This window comes from Zosterops lateralis, assembly GCF_965231275.1.
Source record: "Zosterops lateralis genome assembly, chromosome: 4".
Lineage (NCBI taxonomy): Eukaryota > Metazoa > Chordata > Aves > Passeriformes > Zosteropidae > Zosterops > Zosterops lateralis.
The window spans coordinates 39,150,287-39,172,922 of record NC_139765.1 but is presented as its reverse complement, the minus strand read 5'-3'; the positions used below and the strand labels follow the sequence as shown (position 1 = coordinate 39,172,922).

The window sequence follows — 22,636 nt, the reverse complement described above, 5'->3', positions numbered from 1 at the left end:
AAAAGTTGTAGGGAGCTTACTGGGTGTGTAATACACCTAGGTTTCAGTGGTTGCTTCAGAAATGTGTTCTGGTAAATACTGGGATTCTTTTCTGTTTTCCATTTCCTTCCTCTGAGCAAAAATGAGCTTTGTGAATATTTAATATTGCTTTACATATTTTACTTTCTCTTTGAAAATTAAACTTTAGCTATAAAGTATCTTATTCGTATACAGTAAAATGTTCTATTTTAATATGGTTTTGATTGTTTTCTAATTGAATCAGCTCCTGGGTTCAATGCACAAAGTTTACCCAACGGCTACCCCAGATACCCGTCCTTTGGAGATGCTTCATCACACCCTTCCAGCAGACACCCTTCTGTCGGCAGCGCGCGCCTCCCCTCTGTCGGTGAAGAGTCAACACATCCCTTACTTGTAGCAGAGGAGCAAGTGGGTGCTTTTTTCCCTTCATACAACTTAGGTTCTACATTACTTCACATTTTTCTCATGATTGTTCTGTAGGCTTTCACTTTCTTTTACAGTAACAGGTGTAATGTATTCCTACAATATTTTAACTACCTCAGAAAAGTGTTTGACTTGACTCTTTAAAATGATATTTTGTAGAATGGCTTGCTGAGGAATTCATATTTTATGTAAAAATAAAGATACAGAAAGTATGTGTTTGCATTATACTCTTTTCAAAAATTATTTTTAAATTATTATTTTTAAACATGAATAATTGTACATTATAATGAGAGATGCTGGTCAAAAAGCTTATTTATATACGTCTTCTATTTGCCAAATAGAAGCCATGGAATAATTTAGGTTAGAAGGGACCTCCAGTCCTCTAGATCAAAGTTTTAAGTTAGAGACAGCTGCACAGAGCCTTGTCCTGATCATATTTTGAATACTACAGGCAACGGGATTCCACAGAATCTGAGCCATTTGTTCCAGTGTTTCACCACTTTTGTTGTGAAATAATTTCTCTCTTAAAATATTATCAGAGTTTTGCCTGTTACATCTGGTGTTGGCTGTCCCTTGGCCTTTTGCTGAACATCCCCAAAAAGGGTCTGGCTATGTCTTTGCTTTACCTCTTAGGTAGATGAAAACAGCTATTAGGTGGTTCCCTGCCTTAATGGAACTAACATGGTGTCCTCAGCTTCTCCTTGTTTGTCATGTACTCCAGCTCCTTTCTAGTCACGGCCCTCAGTATGGTGCTGTCTTTTACTCTGTTCAGTCTCGTGAGAGCTGAATTGATGGTAATAGTAACTTTCCTTAACTTACTGGCTGTGCTATGCTGACAGAAACCAATGCATGTTTGGTTTTCATTGCTGCCAGAGCAGACTGCTGACTCACATTCAACTTGCCATCCACCTGGACCCCTGAAGTTTTGCTGCAAGGCTGTTTTCGATCAGTTGGCATCAAGCCTGTACTGTTGGTGTTGTTTCATACCAAGCACTGGATTTTGTATTTGCTGTTGCTAAACTTCGTAAGGTTTCTATGAGTTCGGTTCTCCTGGTTGCTGAGATCCAGCCCTACCAGTCTGGATAGACTGAAAACTGTCAGGATATGTTCTCTCTCATCACTCAGGTTGTTGATGAAAATGATAGTCAAGTTTAAAAATGTCATGTGGTTTAGGAAGACTTTCAAGTGTGACAAGAAACAGTGTTGGAAACAAGAGAAGGTAGCCAGAGCAGAGTGTGTGAACTATCTTGTGGGAAAGGATTTGTTAGGAGCCCACACAGAAGAGCTCAGGTCTTATTGTTGGAGTTACTGAATAGTAAGTGAGTTTAAAAAAATCAGTGGAGGAGTCAAGTGAGCTGGTAAATGACACTTCAACTTGCAGAGCTTGACAGAGAGCTTGGCAAGCTACATGACTGCTGCTGTAAAATACTACTTTTGCTGTTTGCGTATCCAGACGTAGGATTAAAATTTAGAGAAGGAATCCAGTCTTTCCCATTCAGTCTGGTATTGATCCACTGTGGAAACTGGAGGGATATGACCTACGAGTGTATTTCTGCCTTTCTTAGTGACATACGGTGTCAACTCCTGCTTCTTCTTAATTCTAAGTGCCATACTTCATATGGAATTGTATATTTTTCTACTTGAGTTCTTGTTCTTAGAAGGCTGTTGGCTCTTGAAGAAAGAATGGATAGTTCTTCCTGTGGACCCAGCCTTTCTTTTTGTTCCTGGACTAGTACATAGCAAGAGACCAAGGGTTTTCTTAGGTCTCTCTGTAGTTTTCTTTTTGGTTGTTCGTTTTGTTTTGTTTTTTCCTTTGTATGGACAGTAGATTTCCTTGCAGTGTGGAAGTTATGAACATAAACTTAGCCAGAGTAATTGTTGGTCACGGGTAAGGGGCAACAAAGTAGAGCTCTCAGTGATCTGCCCAGGTAAAGTAATGAGCTAAATAGGAACAGCCCACAGTGGCCTTGATTAGAGCCAAGCTCTAGAATTAGAGCACAAACATGTTTTATTTGAGATAAAACATCAAAATAATTATCAGTGTAAGATATAAACTCTGGTTTTTCATTGGAGGAACATTAACATAACTAATAACAAAATTTCAGGGGAAAAACCTAAAACTGATTACAGTTTAGCAAAATGCAAGAGAAGTGACTTTTGCTCTTAAACACCTGCCATCGCAAGTTTTTCTTTTCAGGTATTTTGATTAGAAAAGTGGGGAGTTAAGAAGCTAATTAATTTGGGGTGGGGAGAAAGGCACAATAGTGCTTGAATTTCTTCTTTTTTCTTTCATTTTTAGGTGCACACTTACGTAAACACTACTGGAGTACAAGAGGAAAGAAAAAATCGATCAAGTGTGCATGTGCCACTGGAATCAAAGCTTTCAAACACTGAAACAACTAAAGTGAAAGAAGATCAGATGTGTACTGATGACAGAGATGCTCAGGTTCTCCTGGAGCCTGAAGGAGTGAAGTTTGTTTTAGGACCAACACCTGTTCAAAGGCAGTTAATGGAAAGAGAGAAACTGGAACAACTTGGGAGAGATCAAGTTAGTGGCAGCAGCACAAACAACACTGAATGGGACACTGGGTATGACAGTGATGAACGTAGAGAGACACCATCTGGTAATAAATTGGTGTATGAAAATATAAATAGGTTATCAATCCCTAGTGCCTCAGGGGTCAGGAGAGGTCGTTTGACATCAACCAGTACCTCAGACACCCAGAACATTAACAACTCTGCTCAGAGAAGAACTGCGCTGCTGAACTACGAGAACTTGCCATCCTTGCCTCCTGTTTGGGAAGCCCGCAAGCTGAGCAGAGATGAAGATGACAGTTTAGGACCAAAGACCCCGTCTCTGAATGGCTACCACAATAACCTAGACCTAATGCATAACTATGTTAATACAGAGAATGTAACCGTACCAGCAAGTGCTCATAAAGTAGAATTTCCACGACGTCGGGACTGTACCCCAACAGTCTTTAACTTTGACATTAGGCGTCCAAGTTTAGAACACAGGCAGCTCAACTATATACAGGTTGACTTGGAAGGTGGTAGTGACTCTGACAACCCTCAGACTCCAAAAACCCCCACCACTCCACTTCCGCAGACTCCAACCAGGCGCACAGAGCTGTATGCTGTGATAGACATTGAAAGAACTGCTGCTATGTCAAGCTTGCAAAAAGCACTGCCCCGAGATGATGGTACTTCTAGGAAAACTAGACATAACAGTACTGACCTGCCTATGTGAGCCTGGGGAGCATTGAATCATTTGCACCTTTTGTGAAGTTTATAAAATTGAAGATGCGAGTACTTTGCATTTCTTAACACTAACGCCTTTTATAGACTAAAAGAACTTTTTCTGCATACTTCGTGTACTTGTCTTACTAAAGGGAATTAATGTAGAGCAAGTATTCATTTTAGGTAACACTATTTCATTCTACAGTAGAAGTAATTACTGCATAGCAGCATCACCACCTTTCACAGTGCCTCTTTAATTGATTAGAGTCTGAGTGACATGCCAGTTTTGAATTTATAAATATTCTGGTCTGGTGCCTATACTCATTAATGGCATTTATAACACTTTTTAAAGCCTCTTGATATGTGCATTATTAGCAGGTAAACCTAATCTTTCAATATACATATCTGATGTTCATTCCATTGAAGTGGTTCCTCCAGAATGAAATCTATGTAATGCGTTAATTCACTCAGTTTGACATACACAAGATATATTGGTTCATCTCAAGGAATATAAACACCATACCTTTTTTTCCTGTGGGCAAGAAGGCCTCTAATTCCTGACAGTTTTCTTAACTTGTGTGCTATTTGAGAGGTCACATTGACGGTTGTTGATCAGAGCTATAAACACATCAAAAACTAGCCTTAAGCTCCTTCCACTGGAATAGAATTCCAAGTGACATATCAAATTCCCTCTGAAATCTGGCAAAATTTTAATCTCATCTGAGTTTTTTGGGTTTTTGTGAAGGAATTCAAAGGTGGGCTGTAAGAATTAAGGCTCTCTTGTCATTTCTTAGTTCAGTGTGCCTTCTTTTCTTTGCATTTGTGTGTTTCCTTTTTATTTGTTCCATAATGTCTTGTTTTAAAAGTCAAAATTTTGTACATAGCTTTAATTGTTCAGGGTCATGTATGTATTTGTCTTACTCTCTGTATTTGACAAAGCAAGACTCTTGAAGGTCAAATGGTTGTCTTCGTCCAGTGTTCTACTTTTTTATGCCTGACAGGAATATCCCAGCTCTCCAGCAGTATGCATTATTGCACAATGGAAAGGTTTATTATGCAGTTATTGTCTTCCTCTAAAGCATCAAACACAGGTTACACGGGAGGCAGGGTACTGGACTTGGTAGTTCTTTATAGAAAGTTGTATGTTCTAGTAATGTGCATCCGTAGGTGATAGTCTAATTTAAAAAGTTACGTAGTAAATTATCTGAAGGTAGTATTATCTATGAGCATACTTGTTTTCCTTTTGCAGTTGGTGAATTTGGTTACAATGATGGCTGCTCAGTGTTACAGGTACATCCAGGGAGAATGTTGTTTGTTGGATATGCCAGAGGCACCCTTAGAAATTTTTTTTTCTATTTTGTTTATTAATACTCTGAATAATCTTAGAATTCTGGCGGTATTGCAGGTGCACCTTGGTACTAGCAGCAGGAGAGATTGCTCTTGAGCCTGTGATTGCAAAGGAACTGACACTTGTGTGAACTGGTATGATGTAAAATAACCCTTGAACTGTGAGGAAAAACATGCAAGAAAAGCCATTTGGAGATCTGAAAAAACATTAAGGGTCTCCATGCAATATTTGAATTGAAGTTTTATAAAACTACTACAATTATTTTCCATCTTTTAAATTGGCATGTATTTCTGTTCCTACAACTTTTTTCTTTGGTCTTTTCTCATTTAGTAGTGGCAGCAGTAGTAAGCACCTGAAATATATGTCTCTTGCCATACCATTAGGTGGTATCAGGCCATGTTTTCACTCTGGCTTTCATTATTCTTTACAGACTATGGTACTGAAATACCAGATGGACAAAGAACATAATTTGCTGAAGTAAAAGATGGGGAGTCATTGAGACCATTGTGAAGAACTTTAAAGAGATTTTTTAAAAAAACCTTATTTATTATTTCATGGTCAGCCCCTGCATACTCTTGTGATAGACTCGCTGACTTGTGGGGACCTTGGTACTCAAGAGGGTAAAGACTACCTAGAGCTAGGCCTTTTACAGGTTGTAGCCAGCTGGGGGTTGGTCTCTTCCAGTCAGCCAGCGACAGGACAAGAGGAGGTAGGGATGTAGGCTTAAGCTGTGCCAGGTAGATGTTAGCAGGAAATTCTTCACAGAAAGGTGATTAGGCATTGGAATGTGCTGCCCGAGAGGTGGTGGAGTCACTGTCCCTGGGGGTATTCAAGGAAAGTCTGGACATGGCAGTTGGTGCCGTAGTCTGGTTGGCAAGGTGGTGTTCGGTCCCAGGATGGCTTCAGTGATCTCAGAGGTCTTTTCCAAGGCTACTGATTCTGTGATTCTGTAACTGCTCCCTCACATCTTTGCCATTGCCTCACCTTATGGATCGCCTGGTTTGTACTGAAGAGAAATTACCATGTATTGCAAAATACTGACTGGGTTAATAATATTGGTGTGATTCTTGTTCCTAGCATATAGCTCACTTAAATTTGTGAGCTGGACTAATGCTTCAGCATCTGTTTTGAGGCAAACCTGTCTGAGCTAGCTAGCTGCTTAGAAATACATGGTCCTCATCTGTATAGTTTGGACTAATTAACTGGACCCCACCTGTGAGGCAGGGAAGTAGTAATATTCTTAACTACTAAATAGGGAAGCAGAGGCTTTGGGTAGATCTTAAGTGACCTGCTGAAATTTCAACAACAAGCCATATCCCTCCTTAGTTCCAGTGCACTGTCCTGTGCATTTATTCTGAATAGTCTCAGATAGAAAGAACAGTCTGAGCAAATTTTTTTTACATTGTTGCAAGTTTCACAATGTTTTCTTTGCTCTGGTCCCCAGAATGAGAACATACTGAAATTTCAACTGTCTGTAGCCTTAATTATATTAACAAGTCTAATGACATATTTTCCGGGATCACTTTTTTAGCCTGTTACGTTTTACAGGTGGGATAACGCTTTCTTGTTTTGTGTACGCTGCAAACATACTGGGTAGTCCCTGTCACCCACACTACTCATCTTTAGCATTCCTTGTTTTCTGCCCCTTGAAGTAGATGCAGTTGCAATGCACTTTACCCTTTGAGACTAGGTAAATATTTTTTCAATTCAGTCTCTTTTAAAGGCTGTGATGTTAGATTTAGTGTCTGTAATTTAGGTTTCAGTTTTCAGCTGAAATCTCTCCATGGTATCTAGATCATATTTATTTTGGGCCCACAGGTGTATAGACTGAGAAACTAGAAATATGCAACCATTTTTTTTAGTAAATATGGCATGTTAGGTTTACATAAACTAGGTCCTGTAAAAATGGTAGCATCTCCATCAATTGTACTTCTCATCCATAACGTGCAGTCGGTTGCTTCAAACACATTTGACATGGGGAAACCTTTAACTGTAGGTATTCCTTTAGTGCAATGATTTGGGAAAGACATACATTACTGTTCCTTTTAAACAAGGAAACTGACCTGTTAAAGAACACAAAAAAGTGACCAAAAGTATATCATAAAGATTGTGCTAGAAATACAGGGAGTGAGAATTTATTCCATTATTATATCAGGATTTTTCTTCAAAATTATGTCAGAAAGAGGACCAATTTTTTTTAATTTTTGTGGTGTTTTTTGCTGACTTCCTTATGCAATATTGAAAAAGACTATTCTGAAAACCTTGACACTCACTAGAACATCTTTTGTTTCCTCCAATAAGTATGTTTTGCATTTGACAGGGGTGGAATCTGATGATGTGCATCGAAGCACTACTCCTATTAAAGTCTTCAGAGCTTTTATAGAAAATACAAGTGTTGAAGTAGAAATTTCATATAATAAATTGATAAAATGTTCTTCCCCCTCCCTGATGTTTGGATATTTGTGTGTGTTTGCACCTCTGACTAGAGCTTGGGTGTAAAAAGGATCACAGAAATGTGTAAACTGTACAAAGTCCAAACCAATGTCAAAACAGGGCTGCTTTTTATAGGTGACAGACCAGCAGTTGATTTTGCTGGTTTTTATAACACTGTGTATTGGCTCAAAAATCTGGCTGTTCTTGTTTTTGTTTTATATTTAACCACTTCTTAATGAAAGAGATTCAGGAGAGAGCAGATTGTTCTTACTCATTGTTGGTGAAGTAAAAATGGAAATTCTGATTAATGTCAGTTAATATTTTGAGCATATAATGATGTATCTGATTTGGACATCTATTTCTAAGCAGTATTCCTTGCTTCATGTAAGGTGAGATCAATGGTGAAATTCCATTTCTGCACTGTACTAATTTATTTAATGGCTGCAAATAAGATGAAATTAATGGAGTAGGAACTAGTAGTGGACTTAAATTCTGAAATTCTCCTATTTCCCCTAAAGGAGTCTGGTCCTTCATTGTGATAGATAGAGTTAGGTATTTTTGGAATTTAATTATATGATCTTTCCCATCTCTTCCTTGAGGTAGCAATTCAGGCATTTATATTTGACAGTATTTACTTAATATAAACCTAAGTTCATTTATTATATCTTTATTTTTAATTCATATACACTCCAAGAAAAAAAATCCAGAAGAAATTCCACCACAAAAAACTGCGTTAAGATGGAGTCAGGTTTGCTGATATCCTTCTTGCAGAAGATTATTAAAAAGGAAGTCATGTTGAGGTTCTTTCACGATCTTTAGGAATTACTTCCTCTTTTGGACAAGATAAGTGAATCAGAAGAAAAAAAAAGAGCAATTTAGCATCTGGAACTCTGACCATGTATACGTTATTTCTTGTGCTGTGCTGTAAGGTATGTGACTAAGTCTGTCAGGTGTCGTAGGAGGATATTTTCCTAACACGGTGTTTACTCCAGATTAACGCAGTATTTTGTTTGGAAGTATGTAAGTGTACAGGTAGAAATAGAATATGAGAAATAAGGTTGATGAAACAAGTGTTGGATATTTCTATATTTTTATACACTATGAAGGGCATTTTTGAAATTTTTCTTGCAGTTTTAGTAATTATTTAGTGCGGTAATATACATATATTGTGCCAATGTTTTCCGCTATATCCATTACTTTGGTGTAATTCCATTTTATGTAGCAAATACGTGTATATAGAAAGGAGATTATGTAAAAACTATGATTAAAAAAATAGACTGAAGCCCTTCAGAACAGGGACCGTCTTCCTCTGTGTCTACAAAGTACTAAATGCCTTGAGGTCCCAGCCAGAGCCCTTGTCTGAGACCTGTAGTGATGAATTGCCAAGTGAGAAGTGTGGGGGAAGCAGCTCCTCTGCTTTCCATGAGAAGCCTTAGTGTAAAAGGTGCTGTGAAGCTCACCCTGCCAATGCCCGATGCTGGGGCTGTGCTGTGTACACAGCCCTGTACCTGCCAAGCAACCCAGAGAGCCTAGAGTCCATGTATCTTTTGATCCAGTCCTTCTCCTTGGCAGTAGGAAAGGAAGTCTGACAAGGAGCTTTGATGTCATCAGGAAATCTTCCTTGTTAGCAGGGTAACCCTTCCAGAGCTTGTTCAGTCTGCAATGCAGTGTCCTTTGAAGCTGAACAAATGATTCTTGTTGACTTCAAGGGCCACTGGATGTGCTTCTGCAAAATCAAGTTCTGCTGACCTAACAACTCTGCTACACCTGAGGACCTGGTTGGTCAAGTTCTTCAGGAATGGTCTAAAAAGATGTAAAAATATAAATGTATTTAATTATATGTACTGAAAACCAAATCCTATTTGTTGTGGTCAGAGTTCAGATAAATATGAGAATTTTGATTTTTTTAGTTATACTTGCATATATATTGCTTTAACTATTTGTGTATGAAAGAGGAAGTGATTCTAAAATGTGTGAAAGATCAGAATTACAGCTGTTTTTTTAATGGTTATGTTATTTAGGAATGGATGTCAGCGAATTTAACTCCATAATAATGCAGTTTTTTTGCATTGGAATATGTGTGTATATCATACACCCACATTTTATATATATTATATATTTGGTACTAACTTTGTATTTTGAAATTTTGCCAAATCGCAAACACAGATGTTCTCACTTGTAAGTCTTTGGTACTTAATAACTGAATGTATAAGAAATGCTCTGGTATGAGAGGAAAGAGTGTTGTATGGTGTCCCACAGTCCAGATGGCTCGACCAGCAGGCACATTGCCTTTCTCACGTCTGGCTTCATTGCAGCATCACCTTTGGTCTCCTGGAAAGCAGTTCTGTGTCCCAGCCGAGGCGCAGGCCAGCCGCGCACCGCGCCAGCCTCAAAGCTGACTGGCAGGAGTGATACAGTAGCCACCAGTGTGCCACAAACGCATGGATTAAATGCAGAAATAGACATTTCTACAAAGGCCAAAATCTTTTGTTGTATGTTCTTTTCTTGTCATTACATTGTATCATATTGTAAGATTATTGTATGTCCTAATTTGCATTATAAAATGTTTTTTCCTACTTAAAAGGCATAAATATAGGAACTTTGTATAAAGGTAGCTTTCTAGATTTTTATTTCTTTTATATAAAAAGTCTAAACAGTGGGAGTACCATTGCCAAATTGTTTATAAAATTTCAAGTAATTTTCCCTGTTCAATTAATTTGTTTTTACAAACATTCCATATTTCTTATACTATGCAGAAAGAGTGTATTTTTATGCCATTCCACGTTAATCTTAAAAAAAAAATCATTTCTTTTAAGCTGTCATTATTGAGAAAGCTTACCAAATGTGCATTTAAAAAAATGTGTTATGTACATTTTTCCCCTTACCAGTGCCAACTTCATTTGAAAAAAAAAAAATTGTAGCATGGCAATAAACTATTGATTTTACATTAAAAATTGTTTGTGGATTACTTCAGTAGTTTGCAGTGTAAGTGTCATTGTATTGTGTTTTGTTCGTGTAATCTTTTTTGCTTTTCCTTAAATCACTGCTTCATGTACCTCTCTCTGCCCTTCTCCCTGCCACCGTATTCCACTCATTATTCAGTAGTAAAAAAAAAAAAACCAAATGGATCATGGTGATCTGAAGTCTGTAAATTCATCTCCAAGATTTTGTTTCATTTCTGCTGGTTTTCAGTTACGTCTTTGTCATGCATGTAGATCGAGATTTTTTTTTAAGTGAGATTTTTAAAATGAGGCATTTTTTTTCTTCACATCCAGTGCAACTTGAAAAATTGCCCACGGCACAGCAGAGGTGAGAGCACTGCACAGCTGAGAGGCAGGAGGGCAGAACCAGCCCTGCTGCTGGGTTCTTCCTATTCTGGTCCCACTACTTTTACACGCTGTAAATCAGCTTAGCAATGGCCAAAAGCCCCTCAAAAATTTTTTACTAATTTGCTGTAGTTTTTCTGTGAGCATTGCATCTTTCAAAGGCCTTAACTTGGATCAGTCCTAGGCACTTTAAAATCTTTTTTCTCCCAACTCACCACAGTAGCAGCAAATGCGAATTAAAATGAATTATTACTTCAGTGCAAATCTTTATGAATGCTGTGATTCAGAGAGAAGCTGTTTACATGGTTTTAGTTGTATTATTTGCCCTAGCCAAGACTTAAAGTTTTTTGCATAACTATGAGGTAAACTAAAGTTATTTAAATTAAATTAGTAGGCTAGATTTCAGAACAGGGTTGTGGAGGGAAGTGTATCTAACTGTGAAGAAAACAGGACAAAAAGCTTAACATACTCAAGAACTAATAGTAGCTAAGTATCAACAGATACTCAGCAACACAGGTGAGAGCAGTTTAAGTCATGTTCTTTTTTTCTGTCTCCATTGGGATGGATTTCTGTCTCTGGCTGGTTTGAATCTAGAACAAACAACTTTCTATATATCCCAAGAGTGTAGTATCTAGCAGCAAGAAGAGGGATACCAGCTGGAATTAGTTCTTGAGGATGTCATACAAAATAATACAGATTGGTTTTGGTCTTTTCTTTTTCTATGACCAGGTAATGTGCTTTTTGTGTGGAGGTAAAGCAGTGACAGAGCAAGCTTTAAGTGTTCTCTCACACCGACCAAGCTTCCAAGGGACTGGTTACCAATTCTGTATTGATTTGAAGAGCGTCTTGAGTGGGATTGCACTGGGGATCTCCTGTTCACGCTTGTAGCTGCAGATGTGGTCTGAGAGCCACATCTGGGCTGGGCTGGCAAGGCAGTGGAGGCCACAAGCTGTAACTAAAAATGCTTTTGACCTGACTGAGAAATGACCTCAGGAATGTCACAGAACTGCAGAACCATAAAATAGTTTGAGTGAGAAGGGACCTTAGCAATCATCCAGCTCCCCACCCTCTGCCATGGACAGGGACACCTTCCACCCGACCAGGATGCTCAGAGCCCATCTAGCCTGGCCTTGGACACTGCCAGGGATGAGGCACGCACGGTTTCTCTGGGCAGCCTGTTCCAGCACCTCTCCAGGCAGCGTAAGGACCTGCTTCCTAACAGGTCTCCAGCCCACAGGACCCGTCCCAGCCCCGAGGCGCTCCCGGGCCGAGGCCGCGCGGGGCCGGACTGCAGCTCCCAGCAGGCCGCGCGCCGCCGGAAGCGGCGGCACAGTGACGACAGTTCCGGAGGAGCTCGTGGGCTGCGGTGCTGTTCTCTGCTGAGGGAGCGGCGCACGGCGGGGCCCGGCGGCACCATGGTGAGCGGCGGGCGGCGGCGGCGGCGGCGGCGGCGGCTCGGCCCGGGGCAGGGCAGGGCCGGGCAGGGCCGAGGGCGCGGCGGGGCCGGGCGGGGCGGCGCTGCAGGCGGCGGGCGCGCGCGGGAGGCCTGCGGACCGCGCCCTGCCTTTCCCCGCCGCGCCGCGCCGCGCCGAGCCGAGGGGCGGCCCGAAGGTTCTGGAGCCGGGGCGGGGCCCACGCGCGGCGACCCCCCGATCCCGCGTGTTCGGGTACTTGAGCCTTGCTGGTTTAAGGCCTCGGGTGCCTTGCAAATGTTGAATATCCTTAAAGGCGGATATTGGTGACTGCTGTGATTACTTTGCATTGGTATAAACAGACGAATAAAAAAGACGAGTTCGGCTCAAGTATCCAAATGCTAAAGCCTCAGTATGGTCAGTAAATAGACTTTGGTTCCTGCTGGTTGTGCCTGCTCTCAGACTGCGTGAAGGGCCGGCCGGCGGGGCAGAGCAGCAGCGCCCGCACAGCCGGGAGTGAGGGGATGTGCTGGGGGGGCCCTGTGTGCACTGCCCTCTGCCAGCACAGACACTCGGGCTTGTCATCCCTTCACAACACTACCAGATTGTAACATAGATTTTTAAGACCCTTAACTGTTTCTTAAATATACCTGTTATCGTAGCAAAATGGGATATGGAAGTTATTTTATTAATGAAAGCGTTAAGTTGTTAGTGTCAGGGGTTTGCTTTTAAAACACATAGTTATACTGAAGCTAGAACAATATTCTTACATTAACTGTGTTTTAGGCATCCATTTCCCTTGCTCCTGTGAACATTTTCAAGGCAGGTGCAGATGAAGAGAAAGCAGAAACAGCTCGGTTGGTAAGTTTAATTTTTAAGAAACTGGTAGTACTTGAGGTAATTAAACTTCGTCTTTTCTACTACTTAAAATACTGTATCATGATATGGAACTTCTGTCTCTAACTGGCTTTTCTTGTTGTGTGTCTGTAAACAGAAGGGAGGAGTGTTGTTTATACTGAAAATTGAATAAACTTTTCACTGTCAAAACCAGAGTACCTCTGCTTGAGCTCAGAAGATTGGTGCTTATTGGGTGGTATTTCTTCTGGCTTTGGGACAGATGTACAGTTTCTGGGGGATTTAAGTATATTTCATCTGGTTATCAAAATTTAGCAGTTAAAAGACTTGTCTTAAGTTAAGCCTCCGTTGAAGGAGGTTGGTTTAAATGTGGAAAGCTATGTGATAGTGTATAATTCTTGTATTACAGTAGAAATAAATAGTTCCCTGAGGTATATTTATTTTCATTTCAGTCATCCTTTGTCGGTGCCATTGCCATTGGTGACCTAGTCAAGAGCACCCTGGGGCCTAAAGGCATGGTAAGACAGCTGCAGGCTCTCACTAGTCATGCCTGTTAATTTAGCTTTAATAGTTACAGTGTGTTTTCAAGCACTATTCTCAACCTCACATCTTGTAGGACAAGATTCTTTTAAGTACTGGGAGAGACAGCTCTGTGACAGTTACCAATGATGGTGCAACCATCCTGAAAGCTATTGGAGTTGACAATCCAGCTGCCAAGGTCTTGGTTGGTGAGTTATTAAAGGCTTGATATTTCTTAATTTATAACTCTTATTATGGAGTTTTTATTTGTTCTTAGGGTCAAAAGGGTTCTTGAACTACTGGAAAAAATTGAAGGGAGAGGGAGCAGAAATCCTAAAATAAGAAGGGCAGGGTATTGCAAGAGTTGTGGCGTTCTGCAAAAGTAAAATTGTGGTGTATGTTGCTCTTCAAAACTGTTTTTTTCTTCTCCCTCAACCCTGCTTTGTCCCAGGGATCAGAAGGGACAAAAGACAGCTGTGTGCCACTCTTTTTGCAGTGGGAAAATTCGGAAAAGAAATCTGTGCAGCAACAGAAGTTCTCTGTTTTTCCCAGATTTAAATTTCTGTCACTCAGGGAGCACTGTACAGCTGTATAGAGTTTACCATTGTGAACAAGTGTTTTACTGTGCCAGTGGTCCACTACTAGTGACAAGTAGGAGCCTGAACTATTGGGTGTCAGGTTTACTAATGATTTTGTGTTTGCTGTGTCCCAGTTTGTGCAGCAGACCTGGTTATTATAGTTTCTGATCCTCTGTGTATACCTTAGAGCCTCTATCCAGCTGTACCTCCTTTTGATAAACATCTTTAGGATGGGGAACAGCGGGGAGCATCTTGACCATCACCAGGCTGCAACTGTTGTCTAGGTTGCAAATAAAGAGCAGGAATTTGAAGGGTGCTGAATTTTATTTGAATCTCTTGTTTTTCTGGGTTTTTTTTTAGAGTTCCCTCTTTACACAAAGAGTAAGATCTGTTTTTCTTGTCCAAATTAATGCATGAGAAAAATAGCATTAATACTGTGTTTTCCTTCTTCAGATATGTCGAAGGTTCAAGATGATGAAGTTGGCGATGGAACTACATCTGTCACAGTGTTGGCAGCTGAATTACTGAGGGTAATGTATTACATTTTTGCAGATGTTTGTCAGTGTACTTCTGTGATACCACCAGTAGGAGTTGTGTTATCCTACGTTTGTGAAAGGCTCGCAAAGCATAGAAAGAGCAGCTTGCTCTGTCTGTTCTGTTGAATTTGATAGGGGAAAGAAAAACAACAACCCTTAGGTACTGCATCATCATTTTTTGAGTATTATTTTGGACTATTATTCCTTACATTATTTTTATAAACTCTCAAGTATTTTAAATTGACTCCTAGAGCTCACTTCCTGGCTGTTGCACTGAGCAGTGTGTAGTACTGCTTAGTTGTGAGGCTCAGTCCTCTGAAATCTGTTTTCATAGAAAAAAAAATCCTACTAAATTCTATTCTTTGCTCTAGACCTGAATTCATACTGTTCCTTTAAACTCTGTATGGATTTTATGTTTAGGGAAAAATGTACACTGCCAAACTCTAAACTTGAAATTACTATGAAAGAGATTTGAGAAATGAGTAATTCTTCCTGCAGACCTGTGTCAGAACGTCTGATCATCTCAGGTCCAGGAGCTGGGATGAAGAGCACCTTTTAAGGAATGATCTGTCAGTTTGCCAAGTTCCTCAGAAAAATGAAGAAAGCTTTTTTCAACTACACTTTTAAGTTGCATCCATAAATGAACATGTCTTTCCTAGTTAGTGTAACTGTACTTTTTGAGGGGAGAAATAATTACTGATTTTATTTAAATAGGAGGCAGAATTACTGATTGCAAGGAAGATTCATCCTCAGACCATCATAGCAGGCTGGAGAGCAGCCACAAAGGCTTCAAGAGAGGCACTTTTGAAAGCAGCTGTGGATCATGGGTTAGTTATGTTCATTTGCTGTAACTCTTCATAGAAAACTACTCAAGATCAAAACATCAATGCAAATTACAGTCCATTGGTAAATTCTTCACTCTTATTAAAGCAGTGTGAAGGCTGAGTTCATGAATTGTAACAGTTGAGGAAAAAATACTGTGTTTTTTTCAAATGAGTTATAGAAGCTTTATGATATTCAGAATTAATTATGATGTGCAGAAATACAAGCTGTAATTTGCTCCCTGGAACAAAGATCTGAGCTGTTATTTCAGATTTTGTACCCACATTTTAAATACAACTATTTCCTATGCTGAACAGTTGGTGAGCACAAACTTTCTGAAGCTGAATGTGAAAATTCTCCTAACGAAACTTGTATTTCAAATAGAAGGTTGTATTCTGGGAAAGTGGAGGGGTTCTGTGCAGCACTCCTCAAAAGAGAATATGGTACATATAGACAGAGGCTAGAAGTAGTGAGCTAAGACTTGTGGTAGCTAGTGGTAGTTAAGGCTTTCAGACTTTCCACTTTAATTGAACTGTCTTTATTTTAGTAATGATGAAGTGAAGTTCCGTGAAGACTTGATGAACATCGCGGGAACAACTCTTTCATCAAAATTACTTACTCACCATAAGGATCACTTTGTCAAGCTAGCTGTAGAAGCTGTTCTTAGGTTGAAAGGTTCTGGTAATTTGGAGGCTATCCATGTCATTAAGAAACTTGGTGGAAGTTTGGCTGATTCCTACTTAGATGAAGGTAAGTCTTTGAGTGCTGATCGTGTATGCATTTGAGAAATAAAGCTGCTAAAGGTTACACATCTGTGTGAATTTCCTTTAGGAAACACTGTTATTATTTAATTGGATACTAAAGATGGGGAATTTTGTAATAACTAGTAATTCTCCTTTTTTAATTTAAAGTTTTACAAGATCTTTCTGTTACTACAGGCTTTTTACTTGACAAGAAGATTGGTGTAAATCAGCCAAAAAGAATTGAAAATGCAAAGATTCTTATTGCAAATACTGGTATGGATACAGACAAGATTAAGGTATGTGACAGAGAAACTGTGTGAAACTGTGTTTTGGTAAATGGAATTTTGAGACTGAACTCTCTTTTCTTTGATTTAGATTTTTGGCTCCCGTGTTAGAGTGGACTCCACAGCAAAAGTGGCAGAAATAGAACAGGCAGAGAAAGAAAAAATGAAGGAGAAAGTGGATCGTATTCTTAAACATGGAATAAATTGCTTTATTAACAGGTATGCATTTCTTGGGAAAAGGAGAGAGTTACATCACTACCCATGTTGTTCTAGTTCACTGTGCTAGAACAGGCAGTTAAGTGCCCAGCAGACACTTAGGATCAAAGGACTTAGACCTTAAAGCATATGGCTGCCTGTGTTTAGTGTGATAGTGTTTCTTCAGAGAAAGGGTATTTCAAAAAGCATCGTAGTTTGATTTTTTTCCCTTAGCTTTGCATGTTTTCCTTTGTATGTTTTCCTTTTCCATGTTATTTTTTTTTTTGCATTTGTATCTGTGTTGTGTAAAGTTCCATGTGTGGCAGGTTCCTCATACAGCTACTGCTTTACTAGCTTTCAGAAATCTGTCCTGTGTCCGTGCTACTGAGAATCTGGTGGGTTTTGTTACTGTGTTACTTTCAAAGGTTTGCTCTGTGTGTGATGGTGAGATGTGTTTTAATTTTAGACAACTGATCTACAACTACCCTGAACATCTCTTTGGAGCTGCTGGTGTCATGGCTATTGAACATGCAGACTTTGCTGGTGTAGAACGTCTGGCTCTTGTCACAGGTGTGTAGAGTATCTTGTATGAAACTTGGAGGGGCACATCATTTGTTTGATCATTAGCAAACATTAAACATTCTTTTTCTCCAGCATTTGTGAATAAAAGATCATAATGCAAATCATGGGGGGTAATTTAGCAAGTTAGTGCCAGTTACTAATTTTCTTTCATATTTTAAAAATATTTTCAGTTTAGTTCCTGCTTGATAAGATTTTGAAATGTTTGTTTTCTAAGGAAAAGATGAAACTTAGAAACAGAAACAATAATTCCAGAAGTTAATACTAACAGTTCTTGATTCTGTTTTAGTAACATTTGGTTCTAAATGGCTGTTGTGACTGTAATGATAGAGAAGACTAAAGAGTCATCCTTTGTTAAAAATGTGGACCTGAGTTGTTGACTTGAGGTGGACCTCAAATAGCATGAACAACCTGGATATTTTGAGTAGTGGTCAGCATAAATGTGATTCTAGTAACTAAAGAAAATGAAACCTTTGGAATGCTATAGATAATTGTCATTGCTGAAGTTAGAGATGGGTAACTGGGACATCATAGTTGATTTTGAAAGTGATCAGGAGGATGAATTTGCTTTGCAGGAGAAAGGAAAAGACACTGCCTTGTTTATCTTAGCAAAACTGCAGTAGCAATTGTGTGTAACTGTCAGCAGGCACACTGACACAGGCAGATGCCTGATTGAGAGGAACATTGCTTACACTCCAGAACAAATTCAAAGCAAATTTTCTATGCAGAGCAAATGGGCCTTATCAGACCACACTGGCTTGAATAGTATATCTGAAAAAAGGACAAGTTTTTAATATACACAAACTCTCTGCTACAAGTCTTGGTTTTCCTTGTAGTGCTATGACTTCACAGTGCTGCAGGCTACTGTGGGGTAATTGAGCACGCATTGGGAATGCATACGTGTGAAGAGTTTTCTAATAGGAAGAGGAAAGAACTAGAACTAGAACTAGAACAATGTCATGTTCAAAGACATTTTGGTCCTTATAAAGCTTGTTTTGTTTATGATGTGGTTACAGATCTTGCACAGTTATTGCAGCTACAGCAGGGAGTGAGACTTCCAAAGCAGGAGGATGGTGGCCACTGGTTCTCAGCCATCATCAGGCAGGCAAAATGAATACTGTCACAAGCTCAAGTTTTAAAGCATAAGAGACTTAATTTAGTATTTTATAAAAACTTAATCAGTAAATATTGTGAAAACTTGAAACATACTGACATTTTAATGCTAGCAAAGATGAATGTTTATTCTGTTATCAGACACAACTCACAAGCATTTTGGTCCTCATGATGTGAAACAAAACATTGGTGTTTTAAGGATTTATCAGCATTGGTTAAAGGTTTCTGGTGCCACATGCTGACATGAGAAAGCCTTAGCTTATCAGTATTGTTAATTTAAATTTATTTGGGGGCAATTATGAAGACTTTTTTCTCACACACAACCCCCTCCCCCCTTTTGGTTAGACCTTGGCTGAAAGGATGCTTTCCTTGTGAGCTCTGATTTCATTATGATCTTACACTTGTAGGTGGTGAAATTGCATCAACCTTTGATCACCCTGAGCTAGTAAAACTAGGAAGCTGCAAGCTTATTGAAGAAGTCATGATTGGAGAAGATAAACTCATTCATTTCTCTGGAGTAGCAATGGGTAAGTGTTATATCACTAATGCTGTATTGTAACATTTATGTTAACCCTCTGCTAATTCTATTCAGTTTCCAGCCTGGCATAGGAATTCTGTAATGATTTATGCAACTGTTTTTGTTAAAGCCTTGCTTTTCAGTAAAAATCCTGCACAGTTTCATGGTTGAAACTCTGGATGTTTTGTGTTATGTAAATGAACAGATAATCATTTTTAAGGATGGGAACCAAGGTTTCTTCTTTGGGAAATTCAATTGACAAGAAAAGTAGCGATATGTCATACTTAAGGAGCTTGAGAGCTTGTGCTAGTAAATGTCAATCTCTAATTTTTCAAGGAGTTTTGAGGCAATATTAATTTTCTGTTAAATTAAATAAGGTGGTGTGGAACCAACACAATAGCACTGTGTACATAATTTCATTCTATCTTTGAAATGTCATCATGCTTTCTTTTGCTCCCAAAATTAAATAATACAAAACCTGACTGCAGTGCTAGCAAAATCATTGTAAATGCTTTGTGATAGCCCATTTTTGTGTCCTGGTTTCTCTTTTTAATCCTTTTACATTTGCACTTTCTAGGTGAAGCTTGCACCATAGTTCTGCGTGGAGCCACACAGCAGATTCTAGATGAAGCAGAGAGGTCTTTGCACGATGCTCTCTGTGTCCTGGCCCAGACAGTGAAGGACACAAGAACTGTGTATGGTGGAGGTGAGGATCAGATTCTTTGTCCTGTTACACATTTCATATTACTGAATGTCAGATATGTAACATCTGTGTGTCTTCAATGAACAGGCTGTTCAGAGATGCTGATGGCTAATGCTGTTGCAGAACTTGCTGTCAGAACACCTGGCAAAGAGTCTGTTGCAATGGAGTCTTTTGCTAAGGCTTTACGAATGGTAGGTTTATTTACTCAGATTGTTGGATTAAGAGAAAAAGTTTCATGAAGTTTACTGACTTTTGACATCAGATATTTTCTTCACTTCAAAAATTTTGATTGTCCAAAGTAAAAAAGGGAAGTTCAGCAACGCATCTTGGACAAACGAAGGGGGAAATTGGTTTTTTTGTCTTAGGAAAAAAGTATTGCTGTTTTAATAATTCTGCATGTTACAGAATTGTGAATGTCGATATGGTAGCCCTCCTCTAATTGGTTCTTGCTCACCTTACCTGCTAGTTGAAAGTGCTGCAGAATAGTACATAAAAATCTCATCTTATGTAGTTGACAACTGATTTAGAAAAGAGCAACCCTTGTGTTCCATTGGTGCTCTTGTGCTGTTTGGGTGTATTCATACTCTAGTACTATCTACAAGTTTCTAGTCTTGCATTGGAGATTGCATCTTAGTGTCTCAAGAAACATTAATAGAGTTGTGCTAACAGGGTGTCAGTTTCAGAAGAAACTGACTTTCTGCAATTTAAATTAGGGAAAACCTTTCTCCCAAGAAAAGGAAATTCAAGAGCATAGTAACACTTGGCATTACCTCTACAGTCAACACATGCAAGTTTGCCCTGCTGTCACAGAAACATTGAACAGAATGATCGGGTAGTTAATGCTTACCAGCAGGCTTGTGCTTTTTAAATGAAAACATTTCTCCAGTTGTAGTCTGAAATGATAAAAGACAAGATGCTTTTTTTTCTTCTGTCCATGTAAAATGAACTGACAATCTTCCAACGTGCTTCTGTCCTCTTAGGTACTTTCTTACAACAGGCTCTTGAAATTCTTAGAAAGATAGTTTGGGTTTTTTACTTTTTCCTTGTCACAGTAACAGATCATCTGCCATGTTTCTGAAGCATCTTGAAATTCATTTGTAAACTAGTAACATCAAAGTATGTTTCATGTTTACTAACAATTAGTCCCTGTGTTAATTAAAAACAACCTGTGTTTATCCCCTTAGATCCCAACAATAATAGCTGATAATGCTGGCTATGACAGTGCTGATTTGGTTGCTCAGCTCAGAGCTGCTCATAGCGAAGGGAAGACTACTTATGGACTGGGTAAGGGGATCAGTTTTACTTCTGTGTTTGAATTGCTGTTTGGCAGGTCCATTAGACTCATTAAAGTTGTTCATGTATGTCTGTTACATATATTCAGCATGGAGAACATGGAGAGCATGTTGATTTTTTTGCTTTGCAGAGAACTTGGGTGTACAGCACTACTTTTTTTTTCTGTTCTACCAGGCTTTTGACAGTGAAGTGAAAACCTTTGTTTCTTAAGTGGATGGTTTCCACCTCTAAAAACCACTTTCCTTACACCGAGTCTAGTTATAAGAAGTTTAAAAAGAAAAACATTGTTTTAAAACCGCAACCAGATAAAACCCCAGAAGAACCAAACATCCTACCCTTTGCCCCCCACCCCTCCCAAAAAAAACCCCAACCAAACAACAACCACAGAGTTGTGGAGGAGAACTCTGAAGTTTATATACCCAAGGACATTGTGCCAAGAATCCTGTTGAGATCTTGTCTCCTCATCACAGTATATAAAGTTTATTTCATTAATTGTTTGTATGTAGTTGCAACATTAGGCTTAAATCAGGAGTCTTGAGGTAGAAGACTTTATTTAAAATTCCCTAAATGTCAGCATAGTTCATTTGAGCAAATAAGTTACTCTGCTCTCATCTTCTTGTAATTTCCTTTAAAAAATGCTGAGTTAAAAAAACAAAACCAAAAAACCACCTCTTAATGTGTTTCTTTGTCCAGATATGAAAGAGGGTGTCATTGGGGACATGTCACTTTTGGGAGTAACAGAAAGTTTCCAGGTCAAGAGACAAGTTTTGCTGAGCGCAGCTGAAGCAGCAGAAATGATTCTCCGTGTAGATGACATCATTAAAGCTGCACCAAGGTACGATCAGAGTATCTGCATGGTCAGTTACAGTGGGGTAGAGTAAACCTCCTTCTGTGCAAGAGTAGGGGTGCAGAGAAGTCTTGTTCTAAAAATGCTTTACTTGAAAGGGAACCTGACACGTGACATGCTGATGTTCATACTAGATGATTTTATTCCATTAGCAGTATCATCAGGCCTTTAGAGTCATCAGCAGACTTAAATTGCTGTGCCTGAGTAATGCCTAGTTAATCTTAGGTCACCACTAAACATGAAGAAGTGGCTGACCAAAGTGTAAGGGATCCTGCTTGCTTTTTCTTCTGGCAAGAATTGTAGTGCAATGTCCAGCTGCTGATAGGCAGGTTATCTATCCCCTGGGTGCCTGCTACCAGGTAGGTTTCACTAGCATGGCCATGAGTCGTGTGTTAGCTTTGAGGTGGTACTCTTTTTTTGTGTTGTGAGATAAAACCGTTACTGAACACAAACTACTAACTAAAGATTTAAAAAAGGGTGGGTGAGGAGGGGCTGGTGGACATCAGTGTGGTGGGAATTTTCTGATTTTTCTTTTTCTCCCCAGAAAACGTGTACCAGACCATCGCCCCTGTTAAGTTTTCTTCAGTACCTGAGGATGTGTGGACCAGATCTCACCTAGTAATTTTTTTTAATGGTTTAGTTTTTGTGAGGTTTTGGAACAGAAGCTTGAGACACACAGATCTCCATCAATGGCACTGTCTTCAGTTGGTTTTTACTTACTAGAGCTTGTATGTGTTGTGGGGAACAATTCACTTTCAGAGGTGTATAAACCAGGGTTTTATACAACCCTATCCCTTCTGTTCCATCCAGGTTCCACTTAAAATACACAGAAATAAAAATAAGTAAAAATAA

The 22,636-nt window shown here is 39.3% G+C and overlaps 2 protein-coding genes across 4 annotated transcripts in view; both read left to right on the top strand.

Annotated features, from left to right (window-relative positions):
- Positions 1-4,640, top strand: part of FRS2 (fibroblast growth factor receptor substrate 2) — a 44,971-nt gene extending 40,331 nt beyond the window's left edge. For all 3 annotated transcript variants that reach the window (XM_083860250.1, XM_083860248.1, XM_083860249.1), the window contains 2 exons: positions 263-426; positions 2,741-4,640. In XM_083860250.1, coding sequence (XP_083716376.1) covers positions 263-426; positions 2,741-3,691 — 1,115 coding nt within the window. In that variant the 3' untranslated portion in view covers positions 3,692-4,640. The remainder of the gene's footprint in view (positions 1-262; positions 427-2,740) is intronic.
- A 7,498-nt stretch (positions 4,641-12,138) lies between these two features.
- On the top strand, positions 12,139-22,636 carry CCT2 (chaperonin containing TCP1 subunit 2). Its single transcript, XM_083859645.1, has 16 exons — positions 12,139-12,206; positions 12,987-13,061; positions 13,508-13,573; positions 13,672-13,783; positions 14,606-14,682; positions 15,403-15,515; positions 16,058-16,260; positions 16,449-16,549; positions 16,629-16,756; positions 17,199-17,302; positions 18,832-18,951; positions 19,519-19,647; positions 19,732-19,835; positions 20,829-20,928; positions 21,631-21,772; positions 22,329-22,636. Exons 1-16 carry the CDS (start codon positions 12,204-12,206, stop codon positions 22,357-22,359), a joined length of 1,608 nt encoding a protein of 535 aa, XP_083715771.1. The 5' UTR covers positions 12,139-12,203; the 3' UTR covers positions 22,360-22,636.